General features: G+C 45.3%; 1 protein-coding gene across 1 annotated transcript in view; it reads right to left on the reverse strand.

The window, feature by feature from the left end:
- Window positions 1-20,062, reverse strand: part of grm8b (glutamate receptor, metabotropic 8b) — a 240,733-nt gene that overhangs the window by 75,167 nt on the left and 145,504 nt on the right. Inside the window, exons 4-5 of the mRNA XM_014170001.2 lie at window positions 1,083-1,218; window positions 120-274 (exon numbers count right to left, since the gene is read on the reverse strand). Of these exons, the coding sequence (XP_014025476.1) occupies window positions 120-274; window positions 1,083-1,218 (291 nt within the window). The remainder of the gene's footprint in view (window positions 1-119; window positions 275-1,082; window positions 1,219-20,062) is intronic.

The following is a 20,062-nucleotide window of genomic DNA, read 5'->3' on the forward strand; positions in this document are numbered from 1 at the left end:
TAAAGCCACACTTCATAACACATCATGGTTGTACATCTCACAGTGCTAGAAACACATCCATTATGTCCCATTGTTTGCTGGGCACGGTCAGCGAGGCTCAGTCTCCCCTGATCTCTCACCGTCTATGGAGGCTCTCTTTGGGAGGATGGTGACGGCCCCCTCTGCCACTCTCTCCTGCTGGACCACAGGGGAGATCTTGGAGCCCCAGCTGTCTGAGCCCACCCACAGGAAGTGACCCGTCTGGTTGTTGCGTTTGGCCGCGTCCAGGATACGGCTGTGTGAAAAAGAAAAAGAAAGTTGTTACATTTCGATTCAGTGAATTTCGAATTCACTTACTGTATGGATTTGACCCCAACTGCAGCATCATCCAATCTGAGATACATTTCCAATATCTCCAATGATCTATCTAAGCTTGCAAGCCTGATGGCTTCCATATTACTATTTAAAGAAATAGGTAAATGTGAAACAAAGCCATATTAAAGTTTTGATTCCTGCAAAGTCACCCTCTCCCAAAGTTCTCAACTCCTCTTGAGTTCCACCTCAGGGAGATCCGGCCAAATATAACAAAACTAGGAAAGCTGCGTGGTTCTAGCTAGTCCTCAGGATTTTGGGAAAGTGAGTTTACTTATTACCCTCTGGTGCATGGGGGATTGAGTTGTTTCCCTCCCTCGGGTTGCAGGTGTTCAGGTGAGAGGTACGGGGAAAATGCTTTCATTCCAGTTCTAATATTCAACTGTGCAGATTACCATCACTGGCTAATTCAATCTTAATCAGATAAAGTCGAGATAACCTCTGAGTCCTATGCGCTGAAAGGAACAGCAATGCAAGGCACTGCACCACATAGACAAGGCCCTTTTACCAAGTGTCCTGGAGTTAATCGAATCATTGTTATCTCAATCCACAGTGAGGAGTTTGTGGATTAACTGATGGAGGATAAACCCTCTGTACTTGACTCGATGGTGCCTAGAGTGTACTGACTAAAGGAGAACGTGTGTGTATGTGTTTGTGTGTGTGTGTGCGAGTGGGTGTGTGTGTGTGTGTGCGAGTGGGTGTGTTTGTGTGAGAGAGACAGAGACACTCACCGAATGTCGTCCTCATTGGCAAACATGATGACGGCTCGGGCGTTGGAGGTCTCTAGCAGTCGCAGGATGAGCTTGTCAAACTCCCCCGGCATCGGCTCCCTGGGGATCTTCAGAGACTGGGCAATGCACACGCCACCTGTGGGGAGAGGAAGAAGAGGATAGAGAGAGGGGGGGTGAAGGAGAGAAAGAAGTGGAATGGAGTGGACAGGGGAGGGGAAAGGAGTGAGAGAAGAGGATAAATAGAGGGAGGGGATGAAAGAGAAGGGGAGTGTAGGCGTAGAGGGGGAACGGTGGAGGAAAATAGAGGGGGGAAGGTAGAGTGATGGAGAGAGGGTTGGAGAGAGAGAAGTGGAGGGCTTGCATAAGAGGCAATGAGAAGAGATATATGAGTGAGGAAAGGGTGGGAGAGAGAGGAATGGAGGGGTGGAGACATGTTGGGGCGAGAGAGAGAAAGAAGTGAAGAGGTGGAGATGTGAAAGTGTTGAGTAGAGCGAGATAGAGAGACATAGAGAGAGCAAAGGAGAGTGAATATGAGAGAGAGAAATAGAGAGGGAGAGAGAGAGAGAGCGAGAGAGAGAGAGAGAAGGGAAGGTGAGAATGAGAGGGTAAGTAGAGGGGGATAGCAAATGAAAGAGAAGAGAAGATGAGAATGTAAAAAGGTGAAGGAGAGAGAAGAGAGAGTTGAGGAGGAGAGAGGAAAGAAAAAGAGACAGGGATAGAGAGTGCAGGGTCATGGCAAAGAGAACAGGTATATAGAGATGGAAGAAGGAAGGGAGGGAGAGAGAACAGGTGTAGAGAGATGGAAGAAGAGAGGGGTAGAGAGAATAGGTATATAGAGATGGAAGAAGGAAGGGAGGGAGAGAGAGAGAACAGGTGTAGGGAGATGGTGGAGGAGAGGGGGGAGAAAACAGGTATAGAGAGATGGAAGAAGGAAGGGAGGGAGAGAGAACAGGTGTAGGGAGATGGAAGAAGAGAGGGGGCAGAGAGAACAGGTATGTAGAGATGGAAGAAGGGAGGGAGGGAGAGAGAACAGGTGTAGAGAGATGGTGGAAGAGAGGGGGGAGAAAACAGGTATATAGAGATGGAAGAAAAGAGGGGGGAGAGAACAGGTATATAGAGATGGAAGAAGAGAGGGGTAGAGAGAATAGGTGTAGAGAGATGGAAGAAGAGAGGGGTAGAGAGAACAGGTATATAGAGATGGAAGAAAAGAGGGGGGAGAGAACAGGTATAGAGAGATGGAAGAAAAGAGGGGGGAGAGAACAGGTATAGAGAGATGGAAGAAGAGAGGGGTAGAGAGAACAGGTATATAGAGATGGAAGAAGGAAAGGAGGGAGAGAGAACAGGTGTAGAGAGATGGTGGAAGAGAGGGGGGAGAGAACAGGTATTTAGAGATGGAAGAAGGAAAGGAGGGAGAGAGAATAGGTGTAGAGAGATGGTGGAAGAGAGGGGGGAGAGAACAGGTATTTAGAGACGGAAGAAGCGAGGGGGAGAGAACACGTATAGAGAGATGGAAGAAGGAAGGGAGGGAGAGAGAGAGAGAGAGAGAGAGAACATGTATAGAGAGATGGAAGAAGAGAGGGGGGAGAGAACAGGTATATAGAGATGGAAGAAGGAAGGGAGGGAGAGAGAACAGGTGTAGAGAGATGGAAGAAGAGAGGGGTAGAGAGAACAGGTGTAGAGAGATGGAAGAAGGAAGGGAGGGAGAGAGAACAGGTGTAGGGAGATGGTGGAAGAGAGGGGGGAGAGAACAGATATATAGAGATGGAGGGAGAGAGAACATGTATAGAGAGATGGAGGAAGAGGGGGGAGAGAGAACAGGTGTAGGGAGATGGAAGAAGGAAGGGAGGGAGAGAGAACAGACGTAGAGAGATGGAAGAAGAGAGGGGTAGAGAGAACAGGTGTAGAGAGATGGAAGAAGAGAGGGGTAGAGAGAACAGGTGTAGAGAGATGGAGGAAGAGAGGGGGCAGAGAGAACAGGTATGTAGAGATGGAAGAAGGGAGGGAGGGAGAGAGAACAGGTGTAGAGAGATGGTGGAAGAGAGGGGGGAGAGAACAGGTATATAGAGATGGAAGAAGGAAGGGAGGGAGAGAGAACAGGTGTAGAGAGATGGAGGAAGAGAGGGGGGAGAGAACAGGTATATAGATATGGAAGAAGGAAGGGAGGGAGAGAGAACAGGTGTAGAGAGATGGAGGAAGAGAGGGGGGAGAGAACAGGTATATAGAGATGGAAGAAGAGAGGGGTAGAGATTACATGTATAGAGAGATGGAAGAAGAGAGGGGTAGAGAGAATAGGTGTAGAGAGATGGAAGAAGAGAGGGGGGAGAGAACAAGTATAGAGAGATGGAAGAAGAGAGGGGTAGAGAGAATAGGTATATAGAGATGGAAGAAGGAAGGGAGGGAGAGAGAGAGAACATGTATAGAGAGATGGAGGAAGAGAGGGGGAGAGAACAGGTATATAGAGATGGAAGAAGGAAGGGAGGGAGAGAGAACAGGTGTAGGGAGATGGTGGAAGAGAGGTGGGAGAGAACAGGTATATAGAGATGGAAGAAGAGAGAGGGGGAGAGGGAACAGGTATATAGAGATGGAGGAAGAGAGGGGGGAGAGAACAAGTATAGAGAGATGGAAGAAGAGAGGGGAGAGAGAACAGGTATATAGAGATGGAGGAAGAGAGGGGTAGAGAGAACAGGTATATAGAGATGGAGGAAGAGAGGGGTAGAGATTACATGTATAGAGAGATGGATGAAGAGAGGGGGAGAGAGAACATGTATATAGAGATGGATGAAGAGAGGGGGAGAGAGAACATGTATATAGAGATGGAGGAAGAGAGGGAGGGAGAGAGAACATGTATAGAAAGATGGATGAAGAGAGGGGGGAGAGAACATGTATATAGAGATGGAGGAAGAGAGGGGGGAGAGAACATGTATATAGAGATGGAGGAAGAGAGAGAGAGAGAAACAGAATAATACTATCTGTTTTACTCATGTGGACAATAACAGAATAGAGATGAGGGAGCCAAAGAAATTAATCCACCCACCCATCCTCTCTAGTTAGAAAACTGCGTTAAGTTTCAAACCATAAGAGATGGTACCACCTGGCTTTAGGTCCCTGACATACTGTATTATCGACTTATGTAGTTAGCTTGATGTTTTTGCAAAATTTGGAAGTTCTCAGGTGTTGTTGACTCCCTGCTTAAAACAGCGGACACACATACACGTGTGCCATCCTTCTTCCAAAACCTCTGCCAGATGTGGCGAATTCATCACAGGGAATTTAAATAAACAGCACTTGATAAGGCATGTCGGCGCGTCGACAGAAGCGCTCCTCCATCTTTAATGAGGTCCATAATAACCTTCCATCATTTTCAGACTGCTTTAATATATCATTAGGCGCTCTGCTCTGACTTAAGCGATGATCTCTCCTCGAAATCCAATCTCTCCTTGTTACAGTCCATTTAATGACCATCTGCACCTGTACCATCTCTTTGTGTCTCTTTCAGCTCCATCAGGGGAGCCATCTCACCACATTTGTACTGTCCCAAACAAAACTAGTTATTATCTCCTCTATTTATACCCTTTCAAGGGTAATGGCCAATCTGCTCCCCCTGGTGTTCCCAACCTCCAAATTGTTATGCTTAGTTGTTGTCATCTCTGTCAGCGTTGTGTAATTGAGGGAGTTTGGGGCGTGTTGGTGCGTGTCGCTTCTCTGAGGGGCGCCATGATAGGATGTTGTCTGAGGGGAATATCGTAATGAAATAGAACATCAAATGGAATGTGACATAATCTGGTAACACTTCTGGTTAAATATATGACCCAATGTTTTGTCGGAGGGTAAACAAAGTTTAGAGCTATCTGTTTCATGATTTAATGTGACCTTCTACACTCCACCAGCCACTTCATGTAGAGGGAACAGTGCACACACAAACTCTAATCTATCGTTATCTCCTAGGACAGTGTTTCCTAATTACGCCAGTACCCCCAACAACACACATTTGTGTTGTAGCCCCGGACAAAACTATACCTGATTCATATTGTGTAATTCAGGGAAGCCCTAATGAGTTGAATCAGATGAGTTTGTCTGGGGTTAAGACTAAAATGTGTGCTGTTGGGGGTACTGGAGGACTGGAGTTGGGAAAGCCTGCCCTACAAGGGCTGTCAGGAAACACCTTTCACCATGGATTTAAGAAACCTCTCAGCTCTGTTGACAATCCTGCTATCTAGCTATTCAAGTTCAAACAGCAGTGAAACCCCAATTACAGTGCTCAGAAATGATCAGAGAACTCCCCAGTTACAGTGCTCAGAGAACTCCCCAGTTACAGTGCTCAGAGAACTCCCCAGTTACAGTGCTCAGAGAACTCCCCAGTTACAGTGCTCAGAGAACTCCCCAGTTACAGTGCTCAGAGAACTCCCCAGTTACAGTGCTCAGAGAACTCCCCAGTTACAGTGCTCAGAGAACTCCCCAGTTACAGTGCTCAGAGAACTCCCCAGTTACAGTGCTCAGAGAACTCCCCAGTTACAGTGCTCAGAGAACTCCCCAGTTACAGTGCTCAGAGATGATTGTCATCAAAATCAATTCAAAGGCTTTGCACGTGTTAATATGACACTCCATTTACATTAGCGTTCATTTGCAGACACTCTTATCCAGAGTGACTTACAGTAGTGAGTGCATACATTTTCATATTTGTTCGTACTGGTCCCCTGTGAGAATCAAACCCACAACCCTGGCGTTGCAAGTGCCATGCTCAACCAACGGTACCACTTTTTTTCAACAGAATCGGCAGAATGAATACACCCATGATCGCACGCAAACACAGTTTGTACAATGTATACAATCCTCTATGAATGTATATCAGTGGAGGCTCCTAAGAGGAGGAAGGGGAGGACCATCCTCCTGTTAGGTTCTAAATATCAGAGTAAGAACTCGACGGACACTATGAAAGCTTAAACCAAGTTTATTCACCCCAAAGGATGAAACAGCTGAACAGACAAAAACACATTTCCAATAGTGGTGGTATATATACTCCAATTTGGGGTAGAATCTCCTCCTTCTCTCTAAACACTACATCTCTGTTTCTAGGCAGGAAATTAAGTCACACGGGCAATAAACTGTTCCTTCTCCCTTAACGTGACCTGACCTGACATCGGCCCCCTTCATCACTAAACCACGGCTCCCCACCCTTATCAGTGCCTGCCAACATGTGATCGTTTTCCCTGCACTCAGCACATTCCAAGCTTAATTGCCTCCACCATATACATTCCTTCTACAGATAACATTAACTTATGGTGTAAACCCTAGACTATGGCACCCCTCATACTTCTATTATAACTAATGATTAATAATATTAAAAGTTTAGAAAAATCCGAACCCATCACTCATCAGTGAATTTCATAAAAAGAAAAACAGTGAAACATTAAAAAAGTTATCCTTTGGCCTTCTGAGTGGCGCAGCTGTCTAAGGCACTGCATCGCAGTGCTCATCGCTCTCTAGCGACTCCTTGTGGCAGGCTGGGCGCCTGCAGGCTGACCTCAGTCGTCAGGTGAATGGTGTTTCCTCTGACACATTGATGTCAAGAAATGCAGTTTGGAGGGTCATGTTTCGGAGGACGCATGACTCAACCTTCACCTCCCGAGCCTGTTGGGAAGTTTCAGCAATGAGACAAGATCGAAAAAGGGGGTAAAATACACAAAAAACAAATATGTATCCTTTTTAGATACTAAATACTAAATATATTCACGCCACCAAATAATTGATTAAAACACACTGTTTTGTAATGAAGGTCTACAGTAGCCTCAACAGCACTCTGTTGGATAGCACCATGTTGTACATCTAGTTTCCGTCCTCCTCTGGGTACCGTAATTTCCGGACTACCTGAATATAAGCCGCACCCACTGAATTGTAACATTTTTTTTATTTTGAACATAAATAAGCCGCACATGTCTATAAGCCGCAGGTGTCTACCGGTACATTGAAACAAATGAGCTTTACACAGGCTTTAACGAAACAAGGCTTGTAACAAAAATAAATAGGCTTTAACGAAACACGGCTTGTAACAAAGAAATATATATTAGCAGTAAGCTTTAGTTGTCTTTTTGCACTGAGTCAATTCCTAACGCTGCTGTTTCCAACGTCTTATCATCGACTCATTAAGACCAAGCTCCCGTGCAGCAGCTCTATTTCCTTTTCTAACAGCCAGATCAATCGCCTTCAACTTGAAAGCTGCATCATATGGATTTCTCTGTGTCTTTGCCATGATGAGGGTGACAAAATGACTACCGTAATCAGAATGATGGGAAGTTTGAGAGCGCTCGATTTAATCTAAACAGTAAACAAAAAAGTTGTTTGACCTTAACCCGTTCGGCAATTTCATTGGTCTAATGAAAGCTTCATGCCGCCAAAAAACTGAGCACGTCACAGAATGTGTTTTTTTGGAGAAAAAAAAATTGAAAGCGGGAAAATTCCATATTTTAGCCGCGTCATTGTTTAAGCCGTGAGGTTCAAAGCCTGGGAAAAAAGTTGCGGCTTATAGTCCGGAAATTACGGTACATTGACTTCAATACAAAACCTAGGAGGCTCATGGTTCTCAACTCCTTCTATAAACTTATACAGTAATTATGACAACTTCCGGAGGATGTCCTCAATCAGAGTTCTTGCAGCATGAACTGACATGTTGCACACTCAAAGAAGCAAGAGAAAGAGAGAGAGAGAGCTATATTTAGTTGTATTATTTTCACTTTCACTTTCACTTAGCTAGTGAACGCAGATAGCTAGTTTGGCCTACTCAAACACCCGGCACAAACAGAGAGGGATGCTATGTTAGCTAGCTGGCAATGGCTATCCAACACTGGAACTCTTCCAAGTCAAGGTAAGCTTTTGGTTCTATTCATTTATTCCCACTGGGGCCCACCGGTGTAACTATTAAACTTCTTTCTGACTGTACACTGTACTGTATGATTGTAGCGGGTTAACTAACGCGTTAATTCTAGTAGCTATGTTGACTATGACGTTAATATGGTGACAACGATGTAGGCTGTGTGTAGAGATTATTTGGATATGATTTGAAGACTTGGCTTGGAAAGGTTGACCCGCCAAACCAAGCTTCTTAACACCTGCACGTTTAACCTGGAAGCCAGACGCTCCAATGTGGCGGAGGAAACACCGTTCAACTGATGACCGAGTTTAACGGTTCTGTAACGACGGACGCTGGGAGACGAGAAGCAAGTACATGGTGTGGATTTAATAATAAATACACATGAAACAAAACAAGAACAGCGTCTGGATAGGAGGAACATAACAGCATCAATGCTGACTCGGGAATGAAACTGAGGAAGTGACAGATATAGGGGAGGTAATTGAACTGGGTGAATGGAAAATAAATGATAGTAATCCAATATGCTGTAATAGAAATAAGGCCATTCTCATAACAAAGAAATGACCGTCCTCCCTCATCTTAAATGTCACCGGCCGGCACTGAATGATCTGTTCAATGATACATCCCATTTGTCCAAGTATCTATCTTGCAGGGTGGGAGTGTCATCTGTGTGTGCACAACCAATAATTCAGAAATCTAGTCAAATTCCCAATTTGATTAATTGTCCTCTAATGAATGGACAGAACCCCCATGGCACTACATAGTAATTAAACCACTAAATGAGCTGCCTCACTCAGAGCTGCAAACTGGGGACAGGTCTTATTAAGATGAGACTGATTAATATGCTCCATTTTTATTATGCAATCATTGGTCATAAATGACTTACATCACCTGTTGTGGCCTTGTGAAAACCACATGACGAGGGGGCATTTACAGGTGATTGCCTCTAATGATGGTGTGAAAAATGAAGAGTCGGAGTGCACTGGCTGTGTGTTGAAGACAGTCCAATTCTCACTGTGTAATACCATCTCTTTTGTAAGCTGCCTCTCCTTCCTATTAAATATTAACAAAGGCTGCTGAGGTTGGCGGTTGCAGGGGATATCAGGGGATATTACAGTACCCAGGCACTGCAACAATCAGGACTCATTGCAGCCAGTTGGGATTTGATGCTGGAGTATCAAATTATACAGGAGAGAGTGGCAATATCAAGCCAGACAGGGATTTCATGTGTCAGTATCCTATGTTCAGCTAACAGGTCGGTTCTGGAAGGAATAAGGCACACCATGCCCATGTTACAGCGCTAATAATGATAAAGCTTGGAAAATCAACCAATTTACACACTGTTGTTGCTCATTCGGGGAAAAGTGGTTTGCAGCACTAAGTGCAGGGAACATCATTCTTCTGGTGGTATGAAATTGACATTCCCTCATGTAACAAGACTATTAATATTCTGCTTGTTGATACTTCCTCACAAAACAACACTGGTGTCAGATGTGTTATTTTTTAATTGGATCAAATTAATTATGTCAGAATTATCGGTTAGAGTGGAAAGGCGTTGTGCTGATACTTCCTACGACACCTCTAGAAATGGTTAACAACAGAAAACATTCAGTTGATGACTCTAAAACCATGTAACGTATTGACATTCTAGTAGTGACATGCTGGAGTAACAGGTAGGTTGGTGCGATAACAGTGAAAGTTGTTACGTGTTCTCTGTACACCTTTACAATAGTGTCAAAGTACATATGTAACCAATGTGGAATTAGTTAGTTAGCAGTTGGTGTAATAATATATGTTCCAGAGAAAAACTGAGCCACTGCATGCCTTGTCTTCACACTCAGGTAGCCTAGCGATAAAGAGCGTTGAGTCAGTCCCCGAAAAGTTGCTGGTTCGAATCCCCTAGCTGACTAGGTGAAACATCTGTCGATGTGCCCTCGAGCAAGGCACTTAACCCTTAACCCACTTAATCCTTAACCGGTCAAAAGTTTTAGAACACATACTCATTCAAGGGTTTTTCTTATTTTTTTTCAACTATTATATACATTGTAGAATAATAGTGAAGACAGCAACACTATGAAATAACACATAGAATCATGTTGTATTCATGTAGTAATCATGAAAATATTTTATATTTGAGAATCTTCAAATAGCCACCCTTTCCCTTGATGAAAGCTTTGCACACTCTTGGCATTTTCTCAACCAGCTGCAGCTGGAATGCTTTTCCAACAGTTTTGAAGGAGTTCCCACATATGCTGAACACTTGTTGGCTGCTTTTCCTTCCCTCTGCGGTCCGACTCATCCCAAACCATCTCAATTTGGTTAAGGCCGTGTCACGTCCTGACCAGTAAGGGGTTATTTGTTATTGTAGTTTGGTCAGGACGTGGCAGGGGGGTGTTTGTTTAGAGTGTTTCGGGGTTTGTTGGGTTATATGTTATGTAGAGGGGTGTTTGTTTAGAGTGTTCAGGCTCCGGCCTCGTTCTGATGAGCGTCGCTGGAGACCTCGGCCTGATGAGTGTCGCTGGAGACCTCAGGCTGATGAGCGCCGCTGGAGACCTCGGGCTGATGAGCGTCGCTGGAGACCTCGGGCTGATGAGCGTAGCTGAAGGCTCAGGGCTGAAGAGCGTAGCTGAAGGCTCAGGGCTGAAGAGCGTAGCTGAAGACTCAGGGCTGAAGAGCGTAGCTGAAGACTCAGGGCTGAAGAGCGTAGCTGAAGACTCAGGGCTGAAGAACGCAGCTGAAAGCTCAGGACTATAGGCCGTCTCTCTCGGTTCTGGACTGTGGGCCGTCTCTCTCGGTTCCGGACTGTAGGCCGTCTCTCTCGGTTCCGGACTGTAGGCCGTCTCTCTCGGTTCCAGACTGTGGGCCGTCTCTGGTGGCTCCGGACTGTGGGCCATCTCTAGACGGGGCACTGTCACCGGAAGCTCTAGACGGGGCACTGTTGCCGGACACTCTGGACGGGGAACTGTTGCCGGACACTCTGGACGAGGCACTGTTGCCGGACACTCTGGACTGGGCTGACGCACTGGAGGCCTGGTGCGTGGGGCTGGTACTGGAGGTATCAGACTGGAGACACGCACCCCAAGGCTAGTGCGAGGAGCAGGAACATGACGTACTGGACTGGGCTGACGCACTGGAAGCCTAGTGCGTGGGGCTGGTACTTGAGGTATCAGACTGGAAACACGCACCTCAAGGCTAGTGCGAGGAGCAGGAACAGGACGTACTGGACTGGGCTGATGCATTGGAAGCCTAGTGCGTGGGGCTGGTACTGGAGGTATCAGACTGGAGACACGCACCCCAAGGCTAGTGCGAGGAGCAGGAACATGACGTACTGGACTGGGCTGACGCACTGGAAGCCTAGTGCGTGGGGCTGGTACTGGAGGTATCAGACTGGAGACACGCACCTCAAGGCTAGTTTGAGGAGCAGGAACTGGATACACTGGGCAGTGAATCCGTACTGGAGGTCTGAAGCACATAACCCCTACTGGCTGAGTGCTCACTCGAGCACGGCACTTGCGAGGGGCTGGAATCACTCTCACCGGACTGTGCGTGCGCATGGGCGAGATCGTGCGCACTGCCGCATAGCACGGTGCTCCTCTGATCTGCTGCTCCCCATAATAAGCACGGGAATTAGGCTCAGGTCTACTGCTTGGCCTAGCCAAACTACCCGTGTGCCCCCCCAAAAACATTTATTGGGGGTGCCTCTCGTACTTGCCCCTCGGCGCGTATAATGCCTCATAACGTCGTCGCTCCGCCTTGGCTGCCTCTATTTCCTCCGGTGGGCGACGGTATTCACCAGCCTGGTGCCATGGTCCAGCCCCGTCCAGAATATCCTCCCATGTCCATGATTCCCCATAGTCCATATAGCTCCTCTGCTGGTCCTTACCCCGCTGCTTGGTCCGTTTGTGGTGGGTAGTTCTGTCACGGGCGTCGTAAGGATTGGACCAAGGTGCAGCGGGAATGTGATCGGAGCCTGATCCACCTCCATAATAGATGGGTTGGGGAGGGGGGGGGGGGGTGTAGCACACCCTCCCTATCCTCCCTTTAGTTGGGGATTTATTTTTTGTTTGTATTTAGAAAGTATTAGGTTTTGTTTTGTTGTTTTAGGTGCATCTGGGGTCTGCACCTTTGGGGGGGGGGGGGGGGGGGGGGTACTGTCACGTCCTGACCAGTAAGGGGTTATTTGTTATTGTAGTTTGGTCAGGACGTGGCAGGGGGGTGTTTGTTTAGAGTGTTTCGGGGTTTGTTGGGTTATGTGTTATGTAGAGGGTTATTTGTTTAGAGTGTTCCGGGGTTTTTGGGTTATGTGCTAGGTTAGTGTATTTCTATGTTAGATCTAAGTTGGTTAGTTCTATGTTTAGTTTATTGTGATTGGGCTTCAATTGGAGGCAGCTGTTCCTCATTGCCTCTGATTGAAGGTCCTATGTATAGGGGTGTGTTTGTAATGGGAATTGTGGGTAGTTGTCTCCTGTCTAGTGTCTATGCACCTGATAGGACTGTTAGTGTCGTTTGTTGTCTTGTATACGTGTTTCTTTTGTTTTCCCTTCTTTTAATTAAATAAAGAAGATGAGTATGCACATTCCTGCTGCACCTTGGTCCAATCCTTACGACGCCCGTGACAGGCCGGGAGATTGTGAAGCCCAGGTCATCTGATGCAGCATTCCATCACTCTCCTTTTTGGTAAAATAGGCCTTACACTGCCTGGAGGTGTGTTGGGTCATTATCCTGTTGAAAAAGAAATGATAGTCCCACTAAGACCAAACCAGATGGGATGACGTATCGCTGCAGAATACTGTGGTAGCCATGGTGGTTAATTGTGCCTTGAATTCTAAATACATCACAGACAGTGTGACCAGCAAAGCACCCCCACACTATAACACCTCCTCCTCCATGCTTTACAGTATAAAATACACATGCAGAGATCATCCGTTCACCCACACCGCGTGTAACAAAGACACAGCGGTTGGAGCCAGAAATCTCTCATTTGGACTCCAGACCAAAGGACAAATTTTCCACCTCTCTAATGTCCATTGCTCGTGTTTCTTGGCCGAAGCAAGTCTCTTCTTCTTATTGGTGTCCTTTAGTAGTGGTAAATTTGCAGCAATTCGACCTTGAAGGCCTGATTCACACAGTCCCCTCTGAACAGTTGATGTTGAGATGTTTCTGTTACTTGAGCTCTGTGATGAGTTCAAGTACTCTACTGAACTTATCCCTTGCAGCAGAGGTAACCCTGAGTCTTCCATTCCTGTGGTGGTCCTCACGAGAGCCAGTTTCATCATAGCGCTTAATGGTTTTTGTGACTGCACTTGAAGTAACTTTCAAAGTTCTTGGAATTTTCCGTATTGACTGACCTTCATGACTTAAAGTAATGATGGCCTGTCGTTTCTTTTTGCTTATTTGAGCTGTTCTTGCCATAATATGGACTTGGTCTTTTACCAAATAGGGCTATCTTCTGTATACCACCCCTACCTTGTCACAACACAACTGATTGGCTCAAACGCATTAAGAAGGAAATAAATTCCACAAATTAACTTTTAAGAAGGCTCACGTATTAATTGAAATGCATTCCAGGTGACTACCTCATGAAGCTGGTTGAGAGAATGCCAGTGTGCAAAACTGTCATCATGGCAAACGGTGGCTATTATATTTTGATTTGTTTGTAACTTTTTGGTTACTATATGATTCCATATGTGTTATTTAATCGGTTGGATGTCTTCACTACTTTTGTAGTGGAAAAACTTTTGCAGTGGAAATATTGCATATCTTCCAACACTGAGGTGTATGTGATATATACATTTCAAAGGCTATGGAACATGCAGAGACAACTTTCACTCTTCAATGAATACAGTGCATTCGGGAAGTATTTAGACCCCTTGACTTTTCCAAATTTTGTTAGGTTACAGCCTTATTTTAAAATGGATATAATAAAAGAAAATCCTCATCAATCTACACATAATGCCAAAGCGAAAACAGGTTTTTAGATTTTTTTCCCACATTTATTAAACATAAAAAACAGAAATAACTTATTTTTATAAGTATTCAGACCCTTTGCTATGAGACTCGAAATTGAGCTCAGGTGCATCCTGTTTCCATTAGTCATCCTTGAGCTGTTTCTATAACTTGATTGTCCACCGGTGGTAAATTCAATTCATTGGACTTGGTTTGGAAAAGCAAGAACCTGTCTATATAAGGTCCAGCAGTTGACAGTGCATGTCAGAGCAAAAACCAAGCAATTAGGTTGAAGGAGTTGTCCGTAGAGCTCCGAGACAGGACTGTGTTAAGGCACAGATCTTGGGAAGGGTACCAAAACATATCTGCTGCATTGAAGGTCCCCAAGAACACAGTGTCCTCCATCATTCTTAAATGGAAGAAGTTTGGAATCACCAACACTCTTCCTAGAGCTGGCCGCCCAGCCAAACTGAGCAATCGGGGGAGAAGGGCCTTGGTCAAGGAGGTGACCAAAAACCCGATGGTCACTGACAGATCTCCAGAGTTCCTCTGTGGAGATGGGAGAACCTTCCAGAAGGACAACCATGCCTGCAGCCCTCCACCAATCAGGCCTTTATGGTAGAGTAAGGCCAGGCGGAAGCCGCTCCTCAGTAAAAAAAAATGCACCTAAAGGACTCTCAGACCATTGGAATCAAGATTCTCTGGTCTGATGAAACCAATATTGAACTCTTTGGCCTGACTGCCAAGCGTCACGACTGGAGGAAACCTGGCACCATCCCTACAGTGAAGCATTGTGGTGGCAGCATCATGCTGTGGGGATGTTTTTCAGCGGCAGGGACTGGGAGACTAGTCAGGATCGAGGGAAAGATGAAAAGAGCAAAGTACAGAGCGCTCGGGACCTTAGACTGGGGTGAAGGTTCACCTTCCAGCAACACAACGACTCTAAGCACACAGCCAAGACAACTCAGGATTGGCTTCGGGACAAGTCTCTGAATGTCCTTGAGTGGCCCAGCCAGAGCCTGGACTTGAACCTGATCGAACGTCTCTGGAGAGACCTGAAAATAGCTGTGCAGCGATGCTCCCCATCCAACCAGACAAAGCTTGAGAGGATCTGCAGAGAAGAATGGGAGAAACTCCCCAAATAGGGCCAAGCTTGTAGCGTCATAACGAAGACTGCAAACGCTGCCAAAGGTGCTTCAACAAAGTATTGAGTAAAGGGTCTGAATACTTGTAAATGTAAATGTGATGTTTTAATTTTTATTTATTTGCAAAAAATAAACTGTTTTTGTCTTGTCATTATCGGGTATAGTGTGTATATTGATGAGGGGATTTTTTACAAATTAATTTGAAAATAAGGCTGTAAAATAACAAAATGTGAAAAAAGTCAAGGGGTCGGAATACTTTCAGATTTTTAAAATTTATTTAACCTTTATTTAACCAGGTAGGCTCCTTGAGAACAAGTTCTCATTTGCAACTGCGACCTGGCCAAGATAAAGCAAAGCAGGTCAACATACAACAACACAGAGTTAAACATGGAATAAACAAACATACAGTCAATAATACTGTCACGTTCGTCATAAGAAGGAGACCAAGGCGCAGCGTGCGTAGAGTTCCACATAGTTTAATCAATTGAAACTCACCAAATAAAACAATAAAGCACAAACAAAACGTGAAGTAAATGGCGTTCTCACAGGCAACTAACCAAAAAAACAAGATCCCACAAAAACCCAGTGGGAAAAGGCTGCCTAAATATGATCCCCAATCAGAGACAACGAAAGACAGCTGCCTCTGATTTTGAACCATATCAGGCCAACATAGAAATACATAATCTAGAATGCCCACCCAAATCACACCCTGACCTAAGCAAATAGAGAAATAAAAAGGCTCTCTACGGTCAGGGCGTGACAAATACAGTAGAAAAAGTCTGTATACAGTATGTGCAATTGAGGTAGGATAAGGGAGGTAAGGCAATAAATAGGCCATGGTGACGAAGTAATTACAATATAGCAATTCACGGGAATGGTAGATGTGCAAGTATATATATATATATATGTATATGTGTATGTATATATGAATGTGCAAGTAGAGATACTGGGGTGCAAAGGAGCAAGATTAATAAATAAATACAGTATGGGGATGAGGTAGTTGGATTGGCTATTTACAGATGGGCTATGTACAGGTGCAGTGATCTGTGAGCTGCTCTGACAGCTGGTGCTTTAAGCTAGTGAGGGAGATATGAGTCTCCAGCTTCAGTGTTTTTTGCAGTTTGTTCCAGTCATTGGCAGCAGAGAACTGGAAGGAAAGGCAGCCAAAGGAAGAATTGGCTTTGGGGGTGACCAGTGAGATATACCTGCTGGAGCGCGTCCTATGGGTGGGTGCCGCTATGGTGACCAGTGAGCTGAGATAAGGCGGGGCTTTACCTAGCAGAGACTTGTAGATGACCTGGAGCCAGTGGGTTTGGCGACGAGTATGAAGCGAGGGCCAGCCAACGAGAGCGCACAGGTCGCAGTGGTGGGTAGTATATGATGCTTTGGTGACAAAACGGATGGCACTGTGATAGACTGCATCCAATTTGTTGAGTAGAGTGTTGGAGGCTATTTTGTAAATGACATCGCCGAAGTCGAGGATCGGTAGAATGGTCAGTTTTACAAGGGTATGTTTGGCAGCATGAGTGAAGGATGCTTTGTTGCGAAATAGGAAGCCGATTCTAGATTTAATTTTGGATTGGAGATGCTTAATGTGAGTCTGGAAGGAGAGTTTACAGTCTAACCAGCCACCTAGGTATTTGTAGTTGTCCACATATTCTAAGTCAGAACCGTCCAGAGTAGTGATGCTGGACGGACGGGCAGGTGCGTGCAGCGATCGGTTGAAGAGCATGCATTTAGTTTTACTTGCATTTAAGAGCAGTTGGAGGCCACGGAAGGAGAGTTGTACGGCATTGAAGCTCGTCTGGAGGTTAGTTAACACAGTGTCCAAAGAAGGGCCAGAGGTATACAGAATGGTGTCAGTCATCTGCGTAGAGGTGGATCAGAGAATCACCAGCAGCAAGAGCGACATCATTGATATATACAAAGAAGAGAGTCGGCCCGAGAATTGAGCCCTGTGGCACCCCCATAGAGACTGCCAGAGGTCCGGACAACAGGCCATCCGATTTGACACACTGAACTCTATCAGAGAAGTAGTTGCACTGTACATCAGCCTAACAACAAAATAAAACAATCACACTGTTTATCCAAAACTCCAGCTCTCAAGTGCTGGGCTATATGGGCTTTCTCATCCCATCCCTTACATTTATTTTTTCAGCAAAAAAAGCACCTGAAACATGGGTACTACACTAATCTACAACTGACACCTTCTCTGCATACTTACGTTACACAACTGTTTTTTACACAACTTCTTTACATTACAGTAAGTGTATTATACAACAAAGCAGTGTACTGCACAGTCCCGCTTCTTTTCTCCTAACTCATTAGAGTTCCATGTTTGCCTCAGAAGATTCTGTTAAAAAAAAAGTTTACCGTTGTCATATCACTGCTTCCAGTGCTGCCCCTGGGATAAGCACAGGCCTTTTGAAGTTGTTCTGTGGATGAGCTAGTGCCGCAGACAAGGAAGTTACAGTACAGCATCCAAGCAAGCTCTTTCTCTGATATCAACTGTTCACATTTAATTGCCACAGAAAAACTTGTCTGGAGCCGGAAAAGCTGGCCCGTTGATTGCAGAGGTGTCGGCCATTGAAAGACTCTCACAAAGAGTTGATGCACTTATGTTTGCGGTAGGTATTCAAATCTATTCACTCTAGAAAGCACATTTTGTCCAATTTTTGTTTTTAAACAGGGCAGATGGATATGAAGCTGAAAGAAAATAAACCCTTCTTGCTCATGAGCCCTCTGTGGTCTGAGCTGATCTGAGGTGAGCTAAAAGAGGCCTCTTGAAAAACATAGTGTGCAGATACACTACATGACCAAAAGTATGTGGTTACCTGCCTGTCGAACATGTCATTGCAAAACCATGGCCATTAATGTGGAGTTGGTCCTTCCTTTGCTGCTATAACAGCCTCCTCACTTCTGGGAAGGCTTTCCACTAGATGTTGGAACATTGCTGCAAAGACTTGATTAAATTCAGCCACAAGAGCATTAGTGAGGTCGGGCACTGATTTTGGGCTATTAGGTCTGGCTCATAGTCGGTGTTCCAATTCATCCCAAGGGTTTTTGATGGGGTTGAGGTCAGTGCTCAGTGCAGGCCAGTCAAGTTCTTCCACACCGATCTTGACAAACCATTTCTATATGGACCCCGCTTTGTGCACACGGGGCATTGTCATGCGGTAACAGAAAAGGGCCTTCCCCAACTGTTGCCACAAAGTTGGAAGCACAGAATCGTCTACAATGTCATCGTATGCTGTAGCATTAAGATTTTCCTTCACTGGAACTGAGGGGCCTAGCCCGAACTATGAAAAAAAAACTTCACAGTCGGCACTATGCATTGGGGCAGGTAGCGTTCTACTGGCATCCGCCAAACCCAGATTCGTCTGTCGGACTGCCAGACGGTGAAGCGTGATTCATCACTCCAGAGAACGCGTTTCCACTGCTCTAGAGTCCAATGGCGGCGAGCTTTATACCACTTCAGCTGACGCTTCTTATTGCACATGGTGATCTTAGACTTGTGTACAGCTTCTTGGACATCGAAAACCCATTTCATGAAGCTCCTGATGAACAGTTATGTGCTGACGTTGCTTCCAGAGGCTGTTTGGAACTCGGTAGTGAGTGTTGCAACCAAGGACAGACACTTTTCTGTGAGCTTGTGTGGCCTACCAATTTGTGGCTGAGCCGTTCTTGCACCTAGTTGTTTCCACTTCACAATAACGGCACTTACTGTTGACCGAGGCAGCTCTAGCAGGGCAGAAATTGGACGAACTGACTTGTTGGAAAGGTGGCTTCCTATGACGGTGCCACATTGAAAGTCACTGAACTCTTCAGTACATCCATTCTGCTGACAATGTTTGTCTATGGAGATTGCATGGCTGTGTGCTCAGTTTTATATACCTGTCAGCAACGGGTGTGGCTGCAATACCCGAATCCACTAATGTCCACATAATTTTGCATATATACTCTTATGTCTGTCGTTTCTCTCTTTTTAAGAGGATGGTTACATCGGCCCCAAGACTCTGCAGTTTCAAGTCCTCTCATCTCCGACTACTGTGTGGACTGTGTGGTGAGAGATTTGCAATGCTGCATTGATATCAAACCCCTCTGAAACCCCTGTAGCCCAAACATTCTCAGATAACATGTCTAAGAGCGAGCTGGCCCTCTAAACCCACTCTCTCAGACCCTGCCACTCCACAGGCACAGGCATTGCATTATGCAAAATGAAATCATACTAACCTCCAGATTTACATGTAGTGGGAACCTGGAAATACAATGCACGTCCATTAAATATCCACAAAGAGTGCGCTCTTGGGTACCAAAACTATTTTCAAATTGGAAGGAGTTGTTCGCATTGCAACAAAATGGCACCAAAATGCTTTTATAGAACTAATGCTAAGATGGTAAATGGCAAGTGTCATGTCTAATTTCTGGGTATAAAAACCAATGTGGCTATGAATATGTTTGTGGTACAGTGATAGCATCTATAAAGGATTTTTCCCCCAGTCTGTCATTTGCTTGTTTTGTGATTTCTCTTAAGTACAGTATTCATCATAATATGGCAGATTTAAATATTTACATTTTATACTGTACACTATCTTCCTCTCTGCTTGTGTGACTACATTTGCATACAAATGACATCGCTTTACCTTATGAGACCCGCAGACTTATACAATATGGGAATGGATGCTGAAAAGCGGGGCGTCAAATTACCGAGACACTTTCAATTCAAAACCTAAATTCCGGAGCACTTATTCGACGCTATGGAAAACAGGTATATGTAGTTTAATCTGAGGGAATGCAGAAACACTCACGCTTGACAAGGTCAGCGGAGAGTCAGATAAAGCTGGTTTGCACTGAATGAAATATCAGCCGCTCGCACCGAGCGACCTGCTCTCTGCATCTACTGACAAATTGGGGACGACAACAACTTTCGAATCCCAATTCAATAAGTGTATAGGTTTTTAGTATGTTCAATCTTCCATTTCCCTCTGAAAAGGGATGAAGGGAGAGAGGGAGAGAGAGGGGTG

This window comes from Salmo salar, chromosome 23 (assembly GCF_965601325.2).
Source record: "Salmo salar chromosome 23, fSalSal1, whole genome shotgun sequence".
In the NCBI taxonomy this organism is placed as follows: Eukaryota; Metazoa; Chordata; class Actinopteri; order Salmoniformes; family Salmonidae; genus Salmo; species Salmo salar.